Source organism: Citrus sinensis, chromosome 7 (assembly GCF_022201045.2).
Source record: "Citrus sinensis cultivar Valencia sweet orange chromosome 7, DVS_A1.0, whole genome shotgun sequence".
In the NCBI taxonomy this organism is placed as follows: domain Eukaryota; kingdom Viridiplantae; phylum Streptophyta; class Magnoliopsida; order Sapindales; family Rutaceae; genus Citrus; species Citrus sinensis.
Genome location: NC_068562.1, coordinates 25,857,964 through 25,881,657, shown reverse-complemented (window position 1 = coordinate 25,881,657; position 23,694 = coordinate 25,857,964). Strand labels below are relative to the sequence as shown.

The 23,694-nt window shown below is 33.1% G+C and overlaps 1 protein-coding gene across 1 annotated transcript; it reads left to right on the top strand.

The window, feature by feature from the left end:
* The first annotated feature begins 13,931 nt into the window (after positions 1-13,931).
* LOC102611510 (uncharacterized) lies at positions 13,932-18,266 on the top strand. The gene is made up of 2 exons (XM_006464474.4): positions 13,932-16,986; positions 17,202-18,266. The coding sequence occupies exons 1-2, from the start codon at positions 14,002-14,004 to the stop codon at positions 18,111-18,113; spliced, it is 3,897 nt and encodes a 1,298-aa protein (XP_006464537.1). The 5' UTR covers positions 13,932-14,001; the 3' UTR covers positions 18,114-18,266.
* Positions 18,267-23,694: the final 5,428 nt, after the last annotated feature.

The following is a 23,694-nucleotide window of genomic DNA, read 5'->3' as shown; positions in this document are numbered from 1 at the left end:
GTGTATGATCCTGCTCGTGAGTTGGCAACATCTTATGCATAAAGTCTCTGTTTCTAATATTATTCAATTTTTACACAAATAGTAGTAGCATTTTGAGCCATTGATTAAAGCTTGGAACTCTGATACAGATACCATATCTTGTACCTTGTTTATTTATTAACATGCTAAACTTGCATTTTGAAAATACTCTACAATTTTTTTCTTTTTGGGTATATATTTTAAAACAATATTATATAAGGAGCAATGTTGAAGTTTCGGGATACAAAATTCCAATCTTTACTGATGTTTGACTTGAAGTGTTGTTATTCACTTATTGATGATAATATTTATATATTTGTCAAGTTAAAAAGATGATATAAAAATCGACACTAACAATCTGCTTAAAAGAGTAACTCAGATACAAAACAAACTTAGAATTACTCTTTTTTTGCCAACAATTCCTTGGTATCTACTCCTTGACTTTTAAGGTGGTGGATGATTCTAGTTTCCATAGTCGTGAGAGATACTCTCATTATTATTATTATTATTATTGTATATTGGGTTTTACTTGTATATTTCTTTAGACTGATATTAGGCTTTAATGGACGTTGATGATCTTTGATGATGAGTTTTTATGTGCATATTTACAAATTGCATTGTATAAAATATTAAAAAAAAGAATTACTTTTATTTTAGAGACATTTTCTCATATAATATCATCGATAATTGTTATTTTTAATATAATGCTATAGATTATAAATATCATACGTTGAAATAGAAAAAAAATAACATTAGAAATAAATACAAACTTTATTTATGTTCTTTCTTTTTTTAAAAAAAAAACAAAAAGGTGGGGGGATGCGCCACAGATATAATAACCGCATGAAATTTTGTATAAATTTTGCTATCCGTGAAAATGGAGTTTCCGATCATAGCTGCGAAAATCCAAAATAGCACATATTTGATCATAGCTGCGAATTAGTTCAAGTCAATAACACCGCCAATGATTTGACAATGATGGCCATTTTTTTTTGTTTTTATTTCTTTTTTACTACCTATAGAATAGACCCAAAACAATATGTTTGAATAGTTAAAGAATTAATTTCCTTTTTGCAATATATTAATGTCCAAAATTTGAAATAAAATAAAAAATATATGCTTAATGTTGTTTTACTTTGTATTTGAATTTAGTAAAAGAGACTTTTTACATATATTTCCAATCCATCAATTGTTTGGCTTCTTAAATTATATTTATAGAAAATTAATGAATTATGTGAGACTTTTCAAAAAAAAAAATAATAATAATAATCTCTTCAAATTTTATATTATCATATTATCACTAATAGATACATGTCTTATCATTATACGAGACGTGGTACGAAATTTTTAAAAACTTTAGAGAGATCAAATTAAAAAAAAAATTCAAATTCCATACGAATAATCTTTAAGAGTTACCCACCTTCCACAAAATATATATTTGCGATATCCTTTTAAACTGTTCACACTGTATTTGCTAGTTTTAGCACATAAAGAAAGAATTCAAATGAATGACCAAAAGAAGACAAGACTTGTTTGTTGTAAATACTTTCTGCTTTGTAGTTTTGCTGATTTTTCCTTATACAAAAGTATAAAACGTAGAATTTGCACTCAATAACCCGCTTGGAAAGGCCTTACTCAGCAAGACAAGAATAATTTTACCAACACTCAGTGGAAAGCTTGGTCAAGTCAACATTAATTAATGAAATTATTTTGTGAGGGTGATGTCAGGTACCATTGTCCTCTTACCAATAGTCAATACAAAGTTTGGCCAACGTTTGAATGCATGAAATTTTACATTTTCTTAAATAAAAGTGTTTTTTTTTCTACGTATATCAAATAGGTCCCTAAAAGCTACAATGAAACGTTTTGTTTTGAATTAATCTACTAATATTTACATTAAAAAAATCTAACATAACATTGTAAATCAGGTTTGTGATGACACATTTTGAATGTCTAGGCCTTGAACATTAGATTTTTTTATTTATTTATGAAGATATAAAATCCCACGCACTAAACACAATCCTTATCCTTTACTTTCATTTGAACTCGGGTGATCGTATGTACGAGTAAAATGCATCTACAATTAGTTGAGTTGCACTCAAAGTAGAACAAACTGTATCTACTTCTAAATATTTAGAAGAAAATCATCTTACACAATGCTTACGAAAAAAAAAAACTCAAAACCCCCTACTTATATTATCACTAAGCTACTGAGTGGTTCCAAATCCTGTTGAGATAACTCTTATCTTGTAAGTTTTTAGAATATTTTATTACTAGCATAATCCTTTTAGTTCGGTGAAGAAACCTATTTGATACAAAAATAAAACCTGTACACTTCACATAGAACAAAACAGTTTTAGGGACTCTGATGTTAATCAATTCATTTTCATGAGAAATCAAAAAATAGAAGGCGGCTCAAAATTTATCTTCATAAAAATATAGATTGACTGCAATTAAAAGATATGGTGGGACCAATAATAAGTCAATTGTTTGGACTATAAGCTGCTCCATACAAGCAGCCCAACTTTAAAAGGTAGAAAAAAAGGACAAAAAAAAAAAAAAGCTGATCACCGTTTGATTGATGGAGAGTCAAGGTAGTCGGTCAACCAAGTCAATCATGGAACGATCACAAAATCACACGGTCTTCAATCTCTCTGATCTAGATGTTAGAATAGAACTGGAAGTGCAAGATTGAGATTGACTTGTTATTGAGTTGTTAAATATCTTTCACAAATCAAAAGAAATAAAGAGCACACTACATCTTCCAGCCATCTTCATAGCATCCACCCTGCAGTTTCTCTTTGAAAACTCATGCTACACGTAAAGACAACAGACAATACAGAACACAAATTATAACACCAAGAAACAGAAACAAAGACAAAGAGTGATTAGGGTTTCTTGAAATTTATACAATCTTTTGTGAGATTAGTTCTCTTTTTTCCGAATTGGTTTTCATTTTTCCAATGGGGGATTCATCAGAATCTTTACGTAGACCACCCCAAAAGCTGTTATTAGACTCAGAGTTGACGACGGATCAGCAGCTTATGCAGGTAAGCAAAAGCGATAATGAAGATAACAACAACGGCGAGAAAAGCAAAGAGGAGAGTACTTACTGGGCAATAATCGAGGAGATTTTTGGGAAAGAAGATGAGGTATTGTATCGGCCGAAAAAGCGAAAATACCGGTCACTTGATAGCCTTTATCGGGCCACGAAACCAGTGCCGGCCGTTTGATGTGTACAGAGGAAGACGCTGAGGTAGTTTCCGAATAAAGAAACCCAAAAATGTTGGTTAGGTGTTTGCTTTAGGATTGATAATAAATTTGGTTAAGGTGATTTCATTTTGCAGGTAAAATAGAGGCAATGTTTCGTTATGATATCATGTTACTGAAGAGATCAGTAAAGCTTTTTTATGTTTGAGTGTGATCAATGCTAATGAACATACCAAAATCTCAAAATAAGTGGGTGCTATTTAGTTGATATGATAAAATTTCTTATATTAAAAATAAGAGGTCTGAGATTCAAATCTGATCACATAGGTGAAAGATAGTTGAATTGTTGTTAGGTTAAATAATTAAAAAAAAAAACTCAAATTTATGAGGAAAATTTGGTGAGGATATTTCAAGAGTTGGAACAGAATGGATGTTTTTATTTTTTGCTTTTTAATCATTAGATCTGAGTGATGATATTTTGGGTTGAGGTAAAGGTGACAATAATACTGAAGAAGCTTACATCAAGTGAGGTTTTTCATTTATTCATAAAAATTTCTTTTGTGGATTTTATATGAACGTTAAATAGCTTTGCTAGTTCTCCACTTAAAATTTTAGCTTCTTCTACAACAATAGCATTGTCCTATCTCGAATGATATGCAGTTTATTATTTTCTGATAGCTGCAAAATAACTTCTTATAATAGAGGCTTATGTTGGTGGATTCGAACAAACAAGAAAAATGCACAGAAATTCATATTGCCCATGTTGGTTTCGCACCGTGATATCTCAATAAATTTGATTTTTTTTATTTCAATTATAATTCTTTTGAATTAATGAATTTAGGGTATACCTTTATCAAGTCTTGGTAAAGTGCGACCTCTAGAATGCTGAGTTAGAACAAGATCTACACATGATTTCATTAGATGCAATCGGTAAGGCTAAAAGAAATTTGTTTCCCTGCAAACAAACTACATTTTTTTATCCCTTTTTAAAGTAGAGGTTGAGTAAAGTTCAAATTAATTTTTTATACTCCTATCTCTCCATAATTCAAACTTAGGTGGTTAGTAAAATGAAATTACTTGAAAATTACTCAGCCAAGTACCAAAACCTAAGGGCTTGTAATTAAACAGTTGTATATGTATAAATTCAATAATTAAAATACACTTAATTTCAATTAATTTGATGAATCAATTTATCCAAATACCAAACTTTGTTACAAGTTGATAGAGACTAGTTTCTTTTTCTCTTTTTGTGTGTGTATATAATTATATTTATTTAAAAGGCAAAAGTATGAGAAAACCAAAATTAAAATTTAAGCCTCTTTTCTCTCTCATGATTTGAATTCGAGTGATTAATTGAATAAAAGTATTTAAAACCACTCAAGTCCTTGAGGGCCAGTCTATAAAGATTTAATTTACCCTATATTTACACGGCTTATGGATCATTTACCTTAAGAATATATCATGAACAACAAATATGCCCATACTAAACAACAATTAATAACCAAACAGCAAGAGGGATTATGGAATTAACCCAAAATTACAATTTGAGTTTGGATTAAACAAAATTTCCTGACATAGTCGTATCAGCATTATAGTTTACACAATATTTTTAACTCTCAATTATTACTTTTTTTTTCTCATAGTGGTAGGGTTATGTGCATTTAAAAAAAATACTTTGAAGACTCTATTATACGTGTACTTTATGAAAATATTTTAAAATTAAAGTATTACTCAAGGCACTTTTAAAAATTAAAATAGCCCTAAATTAAATGCTCATCATCACATACTTTTATTATTATTTTTTAAAATAATATTTTTTTCTTTCAATTCTGTTCTTAGAACAATTCTCCCTCTAAACTCTCTCACTACAATCTAGTCATCTGCATCTCCATCTTTCAATTTGGAATTCTCACTTTACCAACACCATCTTGAATAGAATATTTTTCTTCCAGTTATTCTTTGAGTTATTTTGTTAAGATTTTATATCATAGCACTTGGATAGCCGATTCTTCGAAAAATTAGCAAATTAGCTATTTTTTTAAAAATCGAATAATGAATACAACACCATGATCAGTTTTGCCAAAATGAAATAAACAAAATCAGTATTGAAAAGATTATTCATGGAGCTGGTCGTTGGATGGTGAATAGGTGTTAAAGAGTAGAGGTTTTATTTAGATAGTAAAGTTGTCTTTAATGGTAAACTAACTTAAAGAAATTATAGTTATATAAAATTTTATTAAAAGAGTAATTCCTAGAGTGCAAATAACTCTATCTTAATATTAATTTTTATTTCTATAAAAACTAAGAAACCACTCTCCACCATCCCACATGGATTACCATCAATTTAATCTTAATTTTATTAATTTTATATCTAATGACATCTATTCCTATAAAAATTTTTCCTAATATTAGTTTTTATTTCTATAAAAACTGAGAAACTACTCTCCACCATCCCACATATATTTGACGGCAAAGTTACTTGTAGAAGCTGGATCCAGTGTTTTTTTCAAATTCATTTTTCCTATGCCTAATTGGAACTGCATTAATCCTTTTGGCATCATTCTACTAGAACAAATTTTATGATTGGGGGGAAAAAAACTTTCATTTTCATTTAATTAGTATCCTTTATTAGTCTGACAATTGCGTTGTTTGGATACTTGAACTTTGCAGATGGGGATAAACGCATCTTGGTGAACTCCGAATGAGTGGAAACAAGGATTTGATCCAGCTACTTGAAGATATATGCAAACTCTACCCAATCGTCAGAATTCCCTCACGGCTCTCAAGGCACAGCGGGTATTGCCAAAATACTATCTGCTAATCAAACGATCAACTACTTGAAATATCAGAAGTACTTTCTCAATCTACCTGCTCAACAGATTGGTTTCTCTGGAAAAAAATTGTACCAGTTTGATCTTGTTACTTAAACCAGAGGAGAGTTTTAATTGACAAAGAGTAGTGTCACAATTGGCATAAGACTCAATTTGCTCTGCGATATTAGCAGTTAATAGACGCAGCATTGATGCATGTCGAAACACTGTTAAACGAATACATCTCCAACTCGATAACATAGTGTTTGGTTGACAATTATAGATAAAAAGAACCCAACAAGGAAATGCACAGTGTCGCCATTCCATCCATGGGATGCTGAGGAGAGCAAAAGACATGGAATCGTGCTATGGATTCCGCAAAACATTGAAGAGCTTATCAAAACTACAGCAGAACAGCTAGATTTCTGAAGTGGTGATTGTATATTATCAAAAGATGGAGGTAAAAATTCTTGACGTGGACATGTTTAACAATGTTCATAGACGGTACTTAATCCACAAAACACATTAGGTAGTAAAATTTCAGTTCTTGTGAAATTAAACATACGTAGCTTATACTCCGATTTGTATACTTTGCACCTTAACTCACCAGTCCCATCTTTGCATTTGCAAATGTATGTGTCTGTGTAACCTAAAACATTTGTTACATGTACAATGTTGTCTAACAGTGTATTAAATAATTAATTTGTTCTTAGCAGCATCTTCGTGTTGTAGGTAAATGAAAATGGTCTATCTTGACTTTAAGGTAATTTACAAAAAGGGATCAACCAAGCAAAGTCCTTTTTTCTTTAGAGACACACAATTTACATGAAGTCAAAATCTCTCGTGCAGACATATAATACATATGCATGGCATTAGTAAAACGTCGTTGTTCCGGTACCAACCATGTACAAGTCCGCATTTTATAAAATGCATAAGTTAGCATTGCAGAAGTTTCACTCAAACAGGCTCCCAGTAGCGAAATAGGGCGAAGAGCTTAACAGTATAGCAAAAATATAGAAGGTAAATGGCTGCGTAGAAGCGGCTTGAAATGTTTCTGCGGGACCACTGTTGCATAGGTACTCGTAGTTTTGGTTGACACAAAAGAAGAGAGAATTTGACAGAGAGGAACATACATGTGATGGTTTCTCTGATGTTCATTATCATATATACTGTAGCTTATGAATGGTATGTTATGATGCTCCAAGTTTAGGGTAGCAATTAACTTAAGGTTTATATTTTAAAATCCCAAAAAATAGTAATAAATGAATAAATAAACTTGTTTGTGTATTGTTATGCATTGACCATTTCCTAGCATCTTAGGTGCGATTGTGATATCGTATATTAATTCCATTCCAAATCAATTTGCATAACAAACCCTAGCAAATATAATCAACTAGAAATTAAAATTAAAAAAGGTAGCCAAAACATAAGTTCATATTTAAAGAAAAATTATAGTTACAGTCATCCAAAATGAAGTACTAATACAGCATAAAATAACATAACTTAAAAATTAATATCCACCTCTTCTTACTTTGCACTTACTCTTCATGTCTCCACCATAATTACACATCCTAATAATAATAATAATAACAACGATGATAACGACGACAAGAACGATGATATGGATGGCTTAAAAAATTTAAATAAATATTCAAACTAAAGATTCAAATCAATAGTTAACTATTATCTGAAACATGAACATTAAATAGGAGTTAAAAGAAAATAAAAGGACTTAGTTTGAGATAAAAGAATACAAGTACCAAACCCAGCACATTCTATTCTTAGTGTTTCTCTTCAATCCAATTTATTTTGTTCGTTGATTTAAATTGAATTTTTTTTTATCTTCATAATTTTATTTTATTTAAAATTAATTTTAATTTTTTTTAGTGTAATTGAAGGGAGATATCGCTTTAAACTAGTGTTAGAAAAAATGCATTTGACCACAAGGAAGAGAAGGAACACAAGTGGTTGCTGTTACAGAGTATAATCGGCTCGTCAAGAAATAAAAGCATGAAGCGTAAGTTACAAGCGAGTCCATAGACATGTAAAAGTTGTATGTTAAAATATAGGCACAAAACAAAGTGGAAGATGCATATTTGAGGAATGCATAGATAGATTAAAAGAGGTCATCGATGATAGTGGCTTCATTTGCCTGATGGATTTTGTGATGGCCTTAGATGGCTTTAGTAGATAGAATTCTTTTTTTTTTTTAATTTTTACAAGATTGAAAGAGATCTAAAACCTCAAATATAAACATTTGTTGTTCTTTAGATGTAAATAACGATTTTCAAGATGTTAAAAGTTTTTCGGTAGAATTTTCTGAATGGGAGCACTCGAATGATAAGTTGGTTGTGATTTGAAATAGTTACGAAATGTGTCCTTCAAGGTGAAATTCATATTTTACAATCAAAATCAAGTCACCAATTAAAATTGATGGGCACTAAATAGAAGAAAAAGAAAAAAAAAAAACTTGACTAACACCATAACATACTACCTATGTTCACAAGTGTACATCGAAAATAGTCTAACATACTAAAACTGATGAACAGTGCCTTGTTTTTTTTTTTTTTCAATTTTTACATTATATAGCGAGTGTGTAACGATATCTTTATAAGAACTTAACTCTCTGAAATATGTTTTTCTATAAGTCAAATGCTATCTAATTTCTAGTTAGAAACGATATTACGTGTATTTCTTCATTCGTTAATCAGTTTCAATTCTATACCTATATATGCACTTTTGATTACTGCAGTAACACACATTCCTTAGATTTACAGTAATATGATATTTTCATAAAGTACTCCAACCTAAACAAAGAAGATAACTTGTCCACTTCTTAAATAAGAATTTCTTCTTCATGCCTTTAAATTGAAGTAGGGAAGATAAACTTAAAATCAAGAAACAAAGTATTGCAGGGTGAGTTAAAAATTTTTAAGAAATTTTATATCTCAGATTTTCATGATCTGTGACATGATCTTATAAACCATAATTCATAATTGAACTTATGTGGTATGAATTATCATAACTCATAATTTATAATCCTAACACAATCTCATGAACCATAATTCATAATTCAAATTCATAAATCATAATTCTTAATTTCATCAACAACACTTAATTGATCATAATCAGTAATTAAATAAAATAAAATTAACAATTAACAAATAAATAAACATTTAATCCATTCTCAATTTGCTTTCTCACAACTCTAGCAACCAACGATCAACAACTTCATCAACATATAATATTAGCAACACCGCTAAAATCAACCACCACTACAAGAAAAAAAAATGGATTTAACAACGTGTAATGTACGTTGTGAATGTTAATGTTGTCTTAAATAGAACTATCTTTAACAACATTCCAGGTGCATTGTGAAAAGTCTTTTGCTTGTTGCTAAAATACATTTAACCACACTCAATAACTGTGGTTAAGACCTTAGTTTACTTGTTATTTTCAACAACATTCAGATGCAAGTTTTTTTTATAAAATTTTGTTTAAAGAAAAAAAATTTATATATACATTTTAATTTCAAGCTCTGCAAATGTATTAATATAAAAATAATAAAAATAAATAATATAGTAATACAAAAGAATCCAATAACATCCTTATGTAATTGTCAATTAATGCAATATTTTTAACAAGCATAGTGTACAAGAATTTAATAATGCAAAATAGTAATTCTTATATTCTCTATTTTTTCTCAATGGTAATTTTACATAATATTAACAAAAACTCTAACCAAATCCAATTCTTCAATCAATCTCTCTATAATAGCATTAGCAATAAATCTCAAATTACCACAAAGACTACTCCTGCACATGCAAATACCAAAATTCATTAAATAAATAAATAACTTAATGCAAGTAACTAATAGAAGGACAAAATAAGCAAAGGATATTACAAAAGGTGAATAACAATCTATAACAACTTATCTCAAGATGCAAAACTCTCTATTAGTGCAATAATCACTCGACCATTGATTTCAACCATTAATTACTTAGCATAGTTCCTTAAATATTGACTTTACATATTTGTCATTTTCTTATTTATTATTTAACTGTTATGATTCCATCTCCTGTGATTCTACCATATGCATCTTTATCAACCTTGCAAATTTTTCACAATGAAAAAAAAGATGGTGGCTTGCTATAACCTACTAATAAATTCATTTCTTTCTTTTTAAAGAAACATTACATGTCAATGAAATTTTTTGAAGCCTGGAATTGAAATTCTAAGAAAATAATTTGAATAAGTGAGGCAACAATCTATTCTTATCTGAAAAAAGAATCTCATAATCCAGCATCAATATCATTTAAAAAAAACTTAATCAAATAAAAATGATAGGTCATTCAGCATTACTATCAACTCAATTTACAATAACAAGAAACTAATTGATAGAAAGTAGAAACTCATTTCCTGGGGCTGCAATTGCTACCAACTTGTGCTTCCACCAAGTGGTTGCAATATATAACTGAAAAAAGGAACAAATAAAAGTGATAACAACATAAAAGCTTAGGATTCTCTCCACCAAAATATTACATGAATAGGCAATGAGGCAAAGAATATTAATTTTTAAGTCCAGAATCTTCGGCTAAAATTTAACACAAAATGAGACCACATAAAAACATATAGTAAAAGAATGAATGGGAAACAATAACATTTGGAATCCATTAAAGCAAATTTCACAAAACTTGAATCACCTAGCTGGAAAACACAATTTCAAAGACTATTCAAGCAACCAAATTCCCATTTCAAGTTCACAAATGGAAAAATTTGGAAACTAAAGCACAAGCAAAATCGACTAGTATAACAATTATCGTGCATTCATTTGGCAAAGCTAATCACTATTACAATCAAATAGAGCTAGAACAGAGCAAGCTTAATTAATTTAAATTTACTACATTTCTCCAAATGTTTCAGCAAGTTCAAACTAGTTTCCTTCAAACAAGCCACTTGGTTTCAAAAATACTAATCGCTATTACAATCAAACAACGAAGAAACTAAGGAACAATTATTCAAAATAAACATTACATGTGGATCAATAATCTGTTTTCATTTTTGGATATATCCATTTAGATCAAGAGATGCAAGGGCTACTCTTTCTTGCAGTTCATAGATTATCATAGCATGAAAAAATTAAAATTGATAAATCAAATATGAAGTGAATAAAAAAAAATTGAGTCAACGATAAATCTCTTGTTCCCACTTGCGTTCTTGAGGGCTTGACCCAGAGTTAATAGGCTAGGGCTCTACAAACTACCTACGAAGCCAAATTGGCTCTACATCTTACATACACCTCCCATCGAATCCCAACAAATTACCTTATACTGTCAATTGTTCTTCTCCAGCTGCTCGCATTAGATTCAATTTTGTACCTCTTTGTCACTATCACCAATTAAATGGGTCAATGAATTAGGGTTTTGCTATTTTGTTACCAAATCATGATTTGATTGACTTCGCACTTGCCATTCAGATAATGGAAGGAAAGGAACGAACCCAAGTGTAAACCCTAAACTTGCAACAACAAAACCGTGATGAATTTTGTCTAAAAAGACGATGAAGGCCATGATGAAGAAGATGGGTTTTCCAGCTACTAAAATTGAGTTTTGTGGCTTTAAATTGCTCCGATTGAAAGAGGGTAATAGGTTTTGGTTTTGGATTGATGAATTTAAAAGGGGGAACGTATTTGATGATGTGAAAAAATGAGGAAATCTCTTAATTTTCTCAAGTATTGGCAGCAATGTTCCAAATGTCACCATTTAGTAAAAAAAAAAAAAATTAAGAAATCATATTATTTCATTTTTTTTAATTTCATTTATTTATTTATTATTGTTGTTGTTGTTATTGTTATTTCACAAATGTATAACACTTATTAATATTTACTATAAATTATAAAATAACAATTAACAACATTTTTTATAAGCATTAGATTTGAGATTTTGCAGCTACTAAGTTACATAAAATATAATTTATTATTGACGTAAAAATATTTTTTTGTATTTTTTTAATTATTTAATAAACAGCAAATGAATGATTAAAAAATTAATTTTTAAGTTAATGTTAGGTACAAATGTAATTTAGCAAAATCCTTCGAGATTGATCTGTATTTGCAAAAGATTTAAAAAAAAAAAAGAATCTCAATTAAGTAATCACCGAGTTGACTTGCACGCGGGCAATCAGTTGAGTTTTAATTATTCTTTATATAATTTGTTCACGCGACGTGACTCGTAAAATGAGGAGGAAAATTCAGAATTGGAGATGGTGCTAAGGGTGAGATTCGAGGAACAACCCACTAATCAATTAAGAAAAGGAAACAAAAGATTGACGAATTGTTTCTACCTTTAAGTAAATTTGAAAAGTTCATTTCCTTCTAATTGATGAATATCAACTAATCGAAGTCTGTAATCCAAATTTATCCATCGACTACGTTCTAGGCTGTGATTACGAAACAAATGAAAAAGCAACTAAGAATCACATTAAGGCACAAATTATTCTACCATTTTGTCGAAAAACTAAAATTTTTAAAAAAGAAAAAAAAGCTCTATCATTTTAGAACAGGATGACATCTTTAATAGCACCAATCTGTTGTGTTAATTAACAAAAACAACCACCGATTTCAAAATTGTAGCCCTCTATCGATTTCAAAATTTATATTTTTGGCTCGGTTTCGTTTTGTCATTTTTATGGGTAATTCTATTTTTTCACTTTAAAATGAATGTTAGTAATAAAATTGTCATTTTACTTTAATTCTCTAAAAGATGCTTTAATATAGGGAAAATGCTTGGTAAAGAGAAACACGAGAGAAATAAAAAAGAAAATGGTAAAGAAAGAGTGAGTGAGTAGAGAGAGAGAAGATAAAATTCTCTCGTCTTTCTCTTGTGCTTCTCTACACCTAGCACTACTCTTAATATAGTGGGTGAAATTAGCAACGGTCTATATGTCAAGTGGGAGAGCTGTGGGTCTCATTAAACAGCTCTCCCAATAAAAGCTGGACATGTAGATTGTCGGTCAACCTAGGACGAGCGACTCGCCCACCAGATCAATTCTCCTCTAAAAAAAGATTCTAATATTGTTAATTAATTTATTTGCGATAGTTTGTGAACTAGTGTATTATAGGCTTATAGCCATTCCAATATCTTTAGTTTTGTCTTTACATAATCTGTCATTGTCCAAAGATAAATTAGTCTTTTAACGTTATAATATAGTTTAAGGGTTGTGGAAAGTTTATACACTTTCAAACTTAAGGTAAACCGTTTATAATTTAATTTTTTAAAATTTTTATTAAACAACAGCTATAAAATTGATAATTTTTCTCAAATATTTGATAGTATTAATTTTAGATTACAGATGACGATCCTTAAAATACTCTATAAACTATTATAAACATGGATTTATTTCATTCTTGTTTAAAAAGAAAAGAAAAATACGGGCTAATTAATAAAAAAATTGTTTTTTTTAATAAAAAGGGGTAAGTTAATTTAGAATACTTGGCCCAAATTTGATACAAGCTTCTCAAGACTCAAATTAAGTAATCACTTCTCAGGTTGTCAAACTAATTAATTAAATTTTAGTTATTTAGAAAAAATTTTATATTGTTCTCTTATTTAGTTGTGCATGCAGAAACGTGCATGACTCATAAACGAGGGGGGAAAAAAATCGGTAACGTCAATAATAATCTTGGCGATGGTGCTAGTTAAGGGTGAGTTTCTAGGAAAATCCACTAAAAAACAGTACATAATCGAATCGAAATTTTGTATTCTAGATTCTGCTTACAGTACAGAGGAGTAATCATACATATTAAATGGATTTACCTACTTCCATCTAATGGCTGCCCTTTTTTTCAAACAAAATATTAAATTTGGTTGTACGAGATACAGGTGCCGTATTATAAGCGGACCCTGTAGTCTAAACCGCAATAGCAAAGGGGAAAAGAGAGAGAGAGAGCGGGGGACACAAAAAGATGGTGATTATTGAAGAGAACCATATCCACGAGCATCCTTTATCACTCGTTGCTGAGGATAAAGGTAGGCTAACGTGCCCTTCGTGCGGCGGGTACTTGGATGAATCCTACAGCTGCCAGTCGTGTGGGAAGAAACTCCCCCAGGGATGCTTTGCTTGCGACGGCGGACTCTCAGCTGGTATTAGTTTGTATATCTGCAAACAGTGCTGGCCTAGTAACAAGTCTCCTTTGTTTCATAAATCTTGTGCTGAACTACCGCAACAGCTCCAAATCGCCTATCGTCCCCACTGCTCTTTCCACCTCAAAGAAGAATACACTAGTTCATTGAGTGTATTCTCTTTCATGCGGAACATACCATTTGATTGTGATTTCTGTAGCCAATCACACACAGGCTATAGGTACTGCTGTTACCTTTGCAATTTCCAGATTGATGCTCGATGCGCTGCACTTGTCGTCAAATACCATCAATCAGATGTACATCTGCAACATTTTAGTCACCGGCATCCGTTGGTGGCTTCGCCGGCGGCGGGGGTGGTGGAGGCTAAAAAATGCAAGATGTGCTGGAAAGACATTCTTTATGGGGAAATTAGCTATTGTTGTGCACCATGTGAGTTTTATATCCATAAATCATGCGGTGAATTGCTGCGAGAGATCCAACATGATGAATTCCATCCACGCCACCGTTTGACACTCGTAAAATATATTAAGGCTTCGGAGAGGATTTGGATTTGTGATGGGTGTGGTTTCGATATCGATCAAGGTGAGTTCATCTATCGGTGTGATAATTGCCACTTTAACTTGCATCTTGAATGCATATTACTGAAGCCAAACATCAAGTACGAAGGTCATCAGCATCTTCTTACTCTAATGAAAAATAGTTTCTCTCATTATTGTCAAGCTTGTTGTCTTGAGATTGAGGGTACTTTCTCTGTTCGATGTGTCGAGTGTAAACTCGATTTTCATGTCCAGTGTGGCTCAGACTCAGCATCTCTACCACTAGTTGTTGAGCATAAAGATCATAGCCATCCTCTCATCCTCATTGCAGAAGAGTACTTGATGATGATCAAATCTGGTTACTGCTGTGAAGTCTGTAAGAAAGAAACAAACCGAAAGCACCCCTTTTATGTTTGTTTTGTATGTAAGTACTACACACATCCGCGTTGTGTAATTACTCAAGTAACACTCCATGAAAGAGAGAGATTAAATCATTTCAGTCATGATCATTCCTTGTTTCCTGTTGGGAAGAAGACGGATGATGATGGTGATATTGCTTGCTATGCATGCAACAAAATAATCCAAGCGCACCCATCATATGGCTGCGATGCCTGCAGAGTATATATCCACAAATGCTGTGCCGAGCTACCTAGTCGGATCCAACATCGTCTCCACCCACATCATCTCGTGCTTATAGAATCATCAAATTTGATATTCCTCGACGACAAATGCAACGCTTGTGATAAAGATTTAAACGGCTTTATATACAGCTGTGAATCTTTTTGCGATTTCTATCTGGATCTTGACTGTGCTTCAGAAGAACCCTCAACAAAACGCAATGCCTACTTCAGGGACGAGTGCAAATACCATGAAGTTGGAGAAAACATCGAACATTATAGTCATTTTCATCGATTGACCCTCTTGGAGGAGGTTGATTTGGAAATGAAATGTAAGTTGTGCTACAAAAACATCCATGGTCCGAGCTACGGCTGCACCCCATGCATGTTTTATATTCACAAATCATGTGCCGAATTGCCACAAAAAGAACATTACCCTTTCCATCGACATCAGTGCTTGAAACTCCGCTTAATTGCATCTTCGGAGGAGTATCGTTGTGATGCGTGTAGCTTCTATATTAATGGTCCAGGCATATTCTACAGTTGTGATGAGCACTTCTGTACCTTTAACTTGCACCTTCAATGTGTGTCTTTGAAGCCAAATATAAAGCACGAAGGCCACCAGCATCTTCTTCTTCTAGTTGAGAATATGTCCTATAAAAGTCAATGCCAAGCATGCCTCTGTAAAATTGAGGGTACTTTCTTTGTACGGTGTATCCATTGTCAACTCGATTTTCATGTCCAGTGTGGCCTCACCACGCTGCCTCCAACTATTCTGCATGAGAAACATGGTCATGATCTCATTCTTTCTGCCGATCAACAGATATTCAAAGACGATCTTGATCTTGTTTCTTGTGATGTATGCATGGAAGAAATAAATCCCAAGCATCCTTCCTATTCTTGTGCGAAATGTGAGTACTATGCACATGTTCGTTGTGTAGTCACCGAGATACCGAAAGATGAAAAGAAGCTGAGACATTTCGAGCACGGCCATTTCTTGTTTCCATTTGAAAACAAGAGGAATGATGATATTTTGTGCAATTTTTGTGAGAAATTTATCGAAACTGATGACTTGGCATATGGCTGCGCCCAGTGCAGCTTTTATCTCCATAAATCCTGTGCCGAGTTGCCAAGCCAAATGCAACATCTCCTTCACCGACATCCTCTCACAGCCACACCAAGGACGCAAGATTCTAAAAGGTATCGTCAATGCAATGCTTGTCAAAGAAGTTCATCAAATGGCCTCACTTATCAATGTCGGGAATGTGATTTCAGTTTGGATGCCGACTGCTTTTCATTGCAACTTCGAGTCGAATTTGAAGGTGGTAATCGTGATGGTGAGCATATTCTTTCTTTCTTTGAAAAGTTACCTCACACTTCGACATGCCAAAAGTATAGATTCTCTACTCATGGGGCATCCTATCAGCATTGTGTGAAATGCAACTTCAACCTCCATCTTTTGCATTCCCCACTACCACAAGCTATCAAAATTGAGAGTCACCATCATCCGCTGGCCCTAAAGGATAGTCATGTTGATGATAATTACGGGAAACAAATTTGTGATGTTTGCGAGGAGGAAAGAAACCTAGAAGAAGGTGTTTATTGTTGTGCAGAATGCGATTTCATAGCCGAATTTAGTTGTGTGCTTGCAGAGGTACGCGTATAAATTAATTAGACTAGAGATGTTTTTGTTTCGACATTATGGATAAATTAAGAACTGTGTGAACAGACTTTTACAAAGTTGTAAGCTGTTTGACAATGGTATCAATTCTCCTTGGATTTTATAAAATCTGAGATTTCCTGACCCCAGAGTGATCATACTACTACTGCTTAATTCTTTTTCCTGAATTAATTCTTGTTGCTTTATAGGTAACAGTTGCTCTACGAGAAAAGTCCCAAGATGAAAAGTTTAGAACTATCAATAGAAAGAGCAGAGATAAAGGCTTAACCACCCAGGATATGATAGACTCCTTCACCAAGGAGGAAACGGACCAATTGGATGCCTTAGAACATGATATCGAAAAGGAAGAGGAAGAGATTCGGATAATGAAGGAAGAGATTCGGATGATGAAGTCTTCTGACTCTGGCAATAGAGAGAGTACTGATGATCATAATTTAATAAGCAGTTCACTGCAGAAGTTTCCTTATTCGGATAAAGATTTCTTACAGCTCGTTTGCAAAGTTCCCTCTCAGATTAAGGAAATATGGAACAAGACGAAGTTCATGGCTTCGGAGGATCTTGATTCTGAGGTTGTTAAAGTGGGAGATTATAAAACGATTCCGAAGTTTGCCGGAGTTCTCAAAAGTTTGCTTGACAAATATGGGGATATTGGTGGCAGTTGCACTACTTTCAGCCAAGGGACAGTGTCGGTTCTCCTAGTCTATTTCTGTGCAATTGTGTATAGCATGTCCAACACTCTGTTTCAGGACATCACCAATGAATTAATCTTCAGCTGGTGGTGGAACGCCATAATTTTTCACCGAGCCGGGCTTAGAGTTGACTTTTTGTTTGATCATTTGAAGCGCATAATGAAAGCTCTAGCCCGTCAAGCCGGAGTCGATCCTGAGTTTTACCACCTCAGCCTCATTCGGTACCACCATGAAGTGATGGTTAAGCTTTCTGAAGAGATTAAAGAACGGACGGCAAAAATGGACGAGTTTAACTGGCAACAACAGTACATAATATCTAGGATTCGTCAGGATACATTGAGATTAGATACTGAACAATTGAGTACAGCTCTGGAATGTTTGAGGATGCATGCAGACACTGGATTGCTTTGATTTTTTCGCAATTGCTTGCTGTATCGACGCATGTGTTTAATTTACAGTTTTATCATTCGGCTGTCCTATTTGGTTTCACCCACTGAATTTTTAAAATTACACGTTGGTAGCATTTGTTTTGCTTTAATTGGGTTGATGAATTGAATAATTCTTCACAGTGTTTGAAGAATGAATTGTACTCGTTTCTTATTAATTTCTTCATTTGTAGCTCTTACGTTTTAAGCACTATATACTTGCTGCTAAAAGAGACTAACTACAGGTGGCTTGCCGCTTACTCTGCTGCTTTTCACCTGCAATCTGCCATTGCTGATCTTTGCTTGTTGCTGCCTCAACTTGAAATTTAACTGATTTTCTCTCCAAATTACTAATTAATTAGTTACTGTATTTATTTGACTAATATTATCTAACTCTTTGCAATTAGACATGTAATTTTTCACCTACCAATCGAGGTATTTTGGTTGAATTCGGATAACGACTTCTGCCTTGGAATTTGTTGTTTTGATTGAAAGTATATGCTATGCTGATGAGGGTTGTTGTTAAGATTCACTTTCTTTAGCTGTTGAGATTCACTTTCACAAGGATGATATTAATTTTATTATCAAAACATATCTTATGATGTCTCAACGATGGTTTATTGACTTGCACATTTCATTGCCGGACTAACAAGGCCTTAGGTATATTTTGATAACATAGATGCAGATTTGGGTATTGGTGTCGTACTCCAACATTAGTGCTACAGGCAGTTATATTCATCCACAACAAAGACTGTTCTGTACAATTTCTTTTTTTCCCCTTTATTGCAGATTTGGGTATTGGTGTCAAACTCCAACATTAATGGAGTCTTATCCTCCAAAGATTGTTGGGAGCAGAGATTGTTTAGCTTAAATTTCTTTGCTTAATTAAGTTGATTGTTGGATTTTGCTCTCCTCCTTCTACAACAGGTTACTGCAATTGTTATACTGAAAATTTTCACGAAAAAATTTGATGTTCCTTACTACTCGGTTGAATCTACAAGACGGGTCAAATTTGAGACACAGGGCCCATTGCTACTGGAGTTCAAGGTCTTGCAGATACATTAGTCTTACTTGGTTTTGGCATTTGATTCTCCAGAGGTAAACTTGATCCCAAAAACACGTCAACTTTAGCTGAACTTGGGACCTGGATTGCTTCTGTTTGATGACCCTTTGAAAATGAATTTCAGTGTCAACAGCTGAACATGGTTATATTTGAAACCACATGACACATAAGTATCATGGTAGTCCTGTAAGCAAGGCATGCAGCTCTGCAGGGTTCTGTTGTAATTCTTGATGTATAAATTTGTCAATAATTCTGCAGGGAATTCTCCAACTGACATGTGGATTTCAAATCCAGATCTTTGGGACTGAGGAGCTCTACATATTAAAGAATGGTGTGAGAAATTCACTCATTGTGGCACCAATTCCGACTGCTTCAACCAGCCAAATTCTTGGAAACAACGAGCATTTTGAGCCACATACTTCCAATATCTAGGTCGCAGGGTTCTAAGGTTTGTATTGTTATAGCTTAAATACAATTAACTATCAACTTAGGCTTTTTAGCTCAAGTGGTAAATTAACTTGCCAATTATGTTCAACGACGAATTATGTTGATATGTTTTCTCTCTGTTTTTACCATAGGCTAATTAAAATTAAACACCTTTTTTTTAATGGTTTTTGAAATTTAATAATTTTTTCTTTGTATTTCACTAAAAACTGTGGGAAATCCAGCAGTGGACAATAGTCGTGAAGAATGATCTCAAATCTAGGCTTCTGGATCGAACGATGATGTCAGTTTTCCAGAATAAAGCGCGCTGTCAAGTTCCTGCATCATGAGGCCAAGGACATGGACCAAAAATTTTAAAGCCAGCAGTGAATGGGCTTGGTTAAGGGCTTATGGAAAAAGCCTGGACTTGGAAATTATTGGAAGCAAAAGAATGATAAGTACACAAGGAAATTATTCATAAATATGGTAAACAAATTTGTGATGTTTGCGAGGAGGAAAGAAACCTAAAAGAAGATGTTTATTATTGTGAAAATGCGATTTGATAGCAGAATCTGAATGCATGGTCTCGGAGTAAGCCTTTACACAGATACACGGTATTTTCTTTTTAGACCATTATGCTGTACTACTCCTGCAACTACACATCATCTTAGGTTAAGGCTTAACAAATTCATGTCGCTTGATTGCTAATGTCTGCTCTGCGGAAAAAGCACATTTGAGAACTATCAATAGAAAAGAGTACTGATAATAAAGGCTTAACCATCCACGATATGACACTCCCCTTCGTTGAGGAGGAAGCAGAATAATTCGGTGCCTTAGAACTTGATCTTGGAAAGTTAGACATAGAGATTCGTACTAGTTTCTTTGAGACTGGCCCCGAAGACTTCTTAGAGCCCTGGCCACCAGTTTCCTCTGAGCTAGCTGAAATGGGCACGTGGTATTTCTTAAACCCCAGATGATTTTGAGTCTCAAGTTATCTATGTCAGAGATTACAAAACGATTCCGAAGCCAGCCGGAGTTCTTCAAAACTTGATCGACAAACATGTGGATATCGGTGCCAGTTGCAGTTTCAGCCAAGGGGTAAAGTCGTTTCTCCTTCTCTACTTCTGTGGGATATTGTAGAGCATGTGAAACACTATGGTTGAGGACATCACCCATTCACCCGTGAATTAATTTACAGCTGGTGGCTGCACTCCATAATGTTTCAGGGAGCAGGGATTAGAGTTGACTTTGTCTTTGAACGTTTGAAGCGAATGAGCTCTTGATGAAGAAGACGTGGATCCTGAATTTTACCAGCTCAGCCACGTTGGCTACCACCAAGAGGAGATGGCTCAGCTTTCCCCAGGGATTACAGAGCGCATGGCAGCAGTAGAGAAACTTAGATGGGAACAACAGAATATAATATTTAGAGTTCGTCTGGAGACATTGAGATCAAAACTGAACAATTCAGTTTACGCTCTGGAAAGTCGGAGGATATATGCAGGCACCGGATTGCTGTGATTTTCAATGTAAATTATTCATTGGAATCACTTGATTTGTTCTAATTGGGTTGAATTGAATAGTTTTTGGTTGTGGATCAGCATAGGGAAGTAGTGTTTAATTTGAAAAACTAATGAATTGTACTCATTTCTTAATTTCTTCAATTCATTTGCAGCTCTTACATTATACACACCGCATTCTTGCTAATCAATTTTGAATTGAATTAACAATTTACGCTTGCTGCTCACTCTGGTGCTTTTATTTGGCATTGTTATTCTCATCACCACCATTATGCTGTGACATAATCTTTGCTTGTTGCTGTGCACACTCCTTGCTTGATTTCAAATTTATCTGATTTTCAGTTCAACCAATGCAGTCGTTTGACCAACTTCATTTCTAACTCTTTGTAATTTTTCACCCATCAATTGAGATTAGTTCTGCTCAGGAATTATTTGCAATTGACTGCTGTGAGTTTCATCAACTTAACCTTTTAATTGGGTTTGGTTTTGCGAGATTTTGTTTGTTAGTTAATTTAGTGAATTTGGTATTTGAAGATGTTTAGTGAAATTGGTTCTGCTTCCAGATTTCTGAAGATGATTTATTGGTCACCAAAATTGGTGACAGTCGATTTTTCCAAAGGTTCATTTGAGTTTTCAGCCTTTGACATTTGCCTGCATTGTCTCCCTGCATTTTTAATATTCAAGCAGGCTGCATTATAATGGCAAGTAATTGGGAGCACAAGTTGACTATTGCATCCTATGACTCTTTAATCTTCCTGTCAATTATAATGATTTTACAAAACATTGTAATGTTTTGACTGTAGCACCCAGATGGACTGATTGATGATCAATCGATGATCTATGGCCAAGAAACTAAGAACACACAAGAAGAACTGTACAGAAACAAGCAAACTGATCCTACAAGAAGAGAGCTTCACACTTGTTCCTAAATAGAGAGATTAACTCAGAATTATACGTGTATTACAAGCTTTAATATGATACCTCATTTTCCTTTTAACTCTAAAGTTTTTATAGAGTTCAAAGATTGCCTATGGCTCAACTAACAAACCCAGAAAGTCAACTCTAAGTCAACAAAAGCCGTTGGCCATGTACTGGCGGCGAATCCTTAACAGCTGTTCCCGCTAAAATACGCAAATCCCAGTTTTAAATGAGTATACCCGCGAGACATTCTTGGTCATTACGAATTAACCCGGCTATTTCGCCAAGTCCCAAGTCAGGTTATAAATCACACTCAACATCCATTATTCATCATAATGATTGAAATTTCGATCTTTTTCCTTGTTATAATAGAAAGTTAACACTGCCAGCCTGCCAAAAAATATTGGTACATTTGATGTTAATTGGCTGTTAATTGTTTATGAAGGTGGCTCTTAAGTTCTATATATATATATATATATAACTTAAGAGTACTTTAAACGAGGGATCAGTTTTCGAAAATTAAGAGGCCAATTTGTCGATTTTGAATTTATTGATATATATATATGTATAATATTATTGGAAGAAAATCTTTTGAGTTTTTGAGAATTCAAAAAATCAAAATTAGGTTATACTGCTGCGCCCTCCTCTAATAGTAAAACATAAATAATTTTAAGTGCGAAAGTGACTTTTCATAGTGAAATAAGATATCTCAATTATACTTTTCATAAAAACACTTGAACAGCATCTATGAATTTCTCTTGGAAACCCTTCCATCCATAAATATAGTAACATAGAATTTACCGAAGAATTACATTATTACAATGAGTTTTAAACAAATCTTCCCGCCACAATCGAAACATAATGCGAGGTCAACAACAAACTTTCCACTTTTCTTTAAACTTTTTGTGATGTGAATGCATTAATAATGCCTTAAGGCAATAGGCCATCAAAATCCAGCCTGTGGTCCAATGATCACACGGCCGGCATTCGTTTACAAACAGCGCCAAAAAACGAGCGGCGCCAATAATACTAATTCCCCCATTCAAAATAAAATTGTGTTGCTTTTTACTCATTTTGTATCACTTACCAAATTCAAAATCAAATAATTAACATTTATTCTATTTTATAATTTTATTTTGGTATAAATAACATAACATTTAAAAATAAAAATAACACAAATTTATCACAATAATGTTGTCAATTTTGGACTTTAATCTACATGATTGAAAAGTGTACAAGAAAAATATAGCTAATTTATTAAGATGATATTGTCAATTTCGGACTTCTAATCTATGCTATTCAAAAGAAAATTAAGTAACAAAGAAAAAGATATTAGTTAAAGTCAAAAATATTTTCTTTTTCCCATTTTTTTTAATAATATGAATAGAATGTGAGAATTAGGATTTATATTAGTAAACGATGAGTTCTTATAAATAAAAATTGAAAGAGAACAAAAAAGAGAAGGAAATAAAATGAAAAAAAAAATCTATCAATGATTTTTAAATTTAAATAATATAATTAAACATAAATTTTTTTTTAAGAAAAATTAATCTCAAGCGAGACAGTGGTCCCCACGACAACAAGGACGGACAGGTTTGGGCCTACCCAATTTACCGCCAATAAACTATCGCGAAGTCACAAACAAA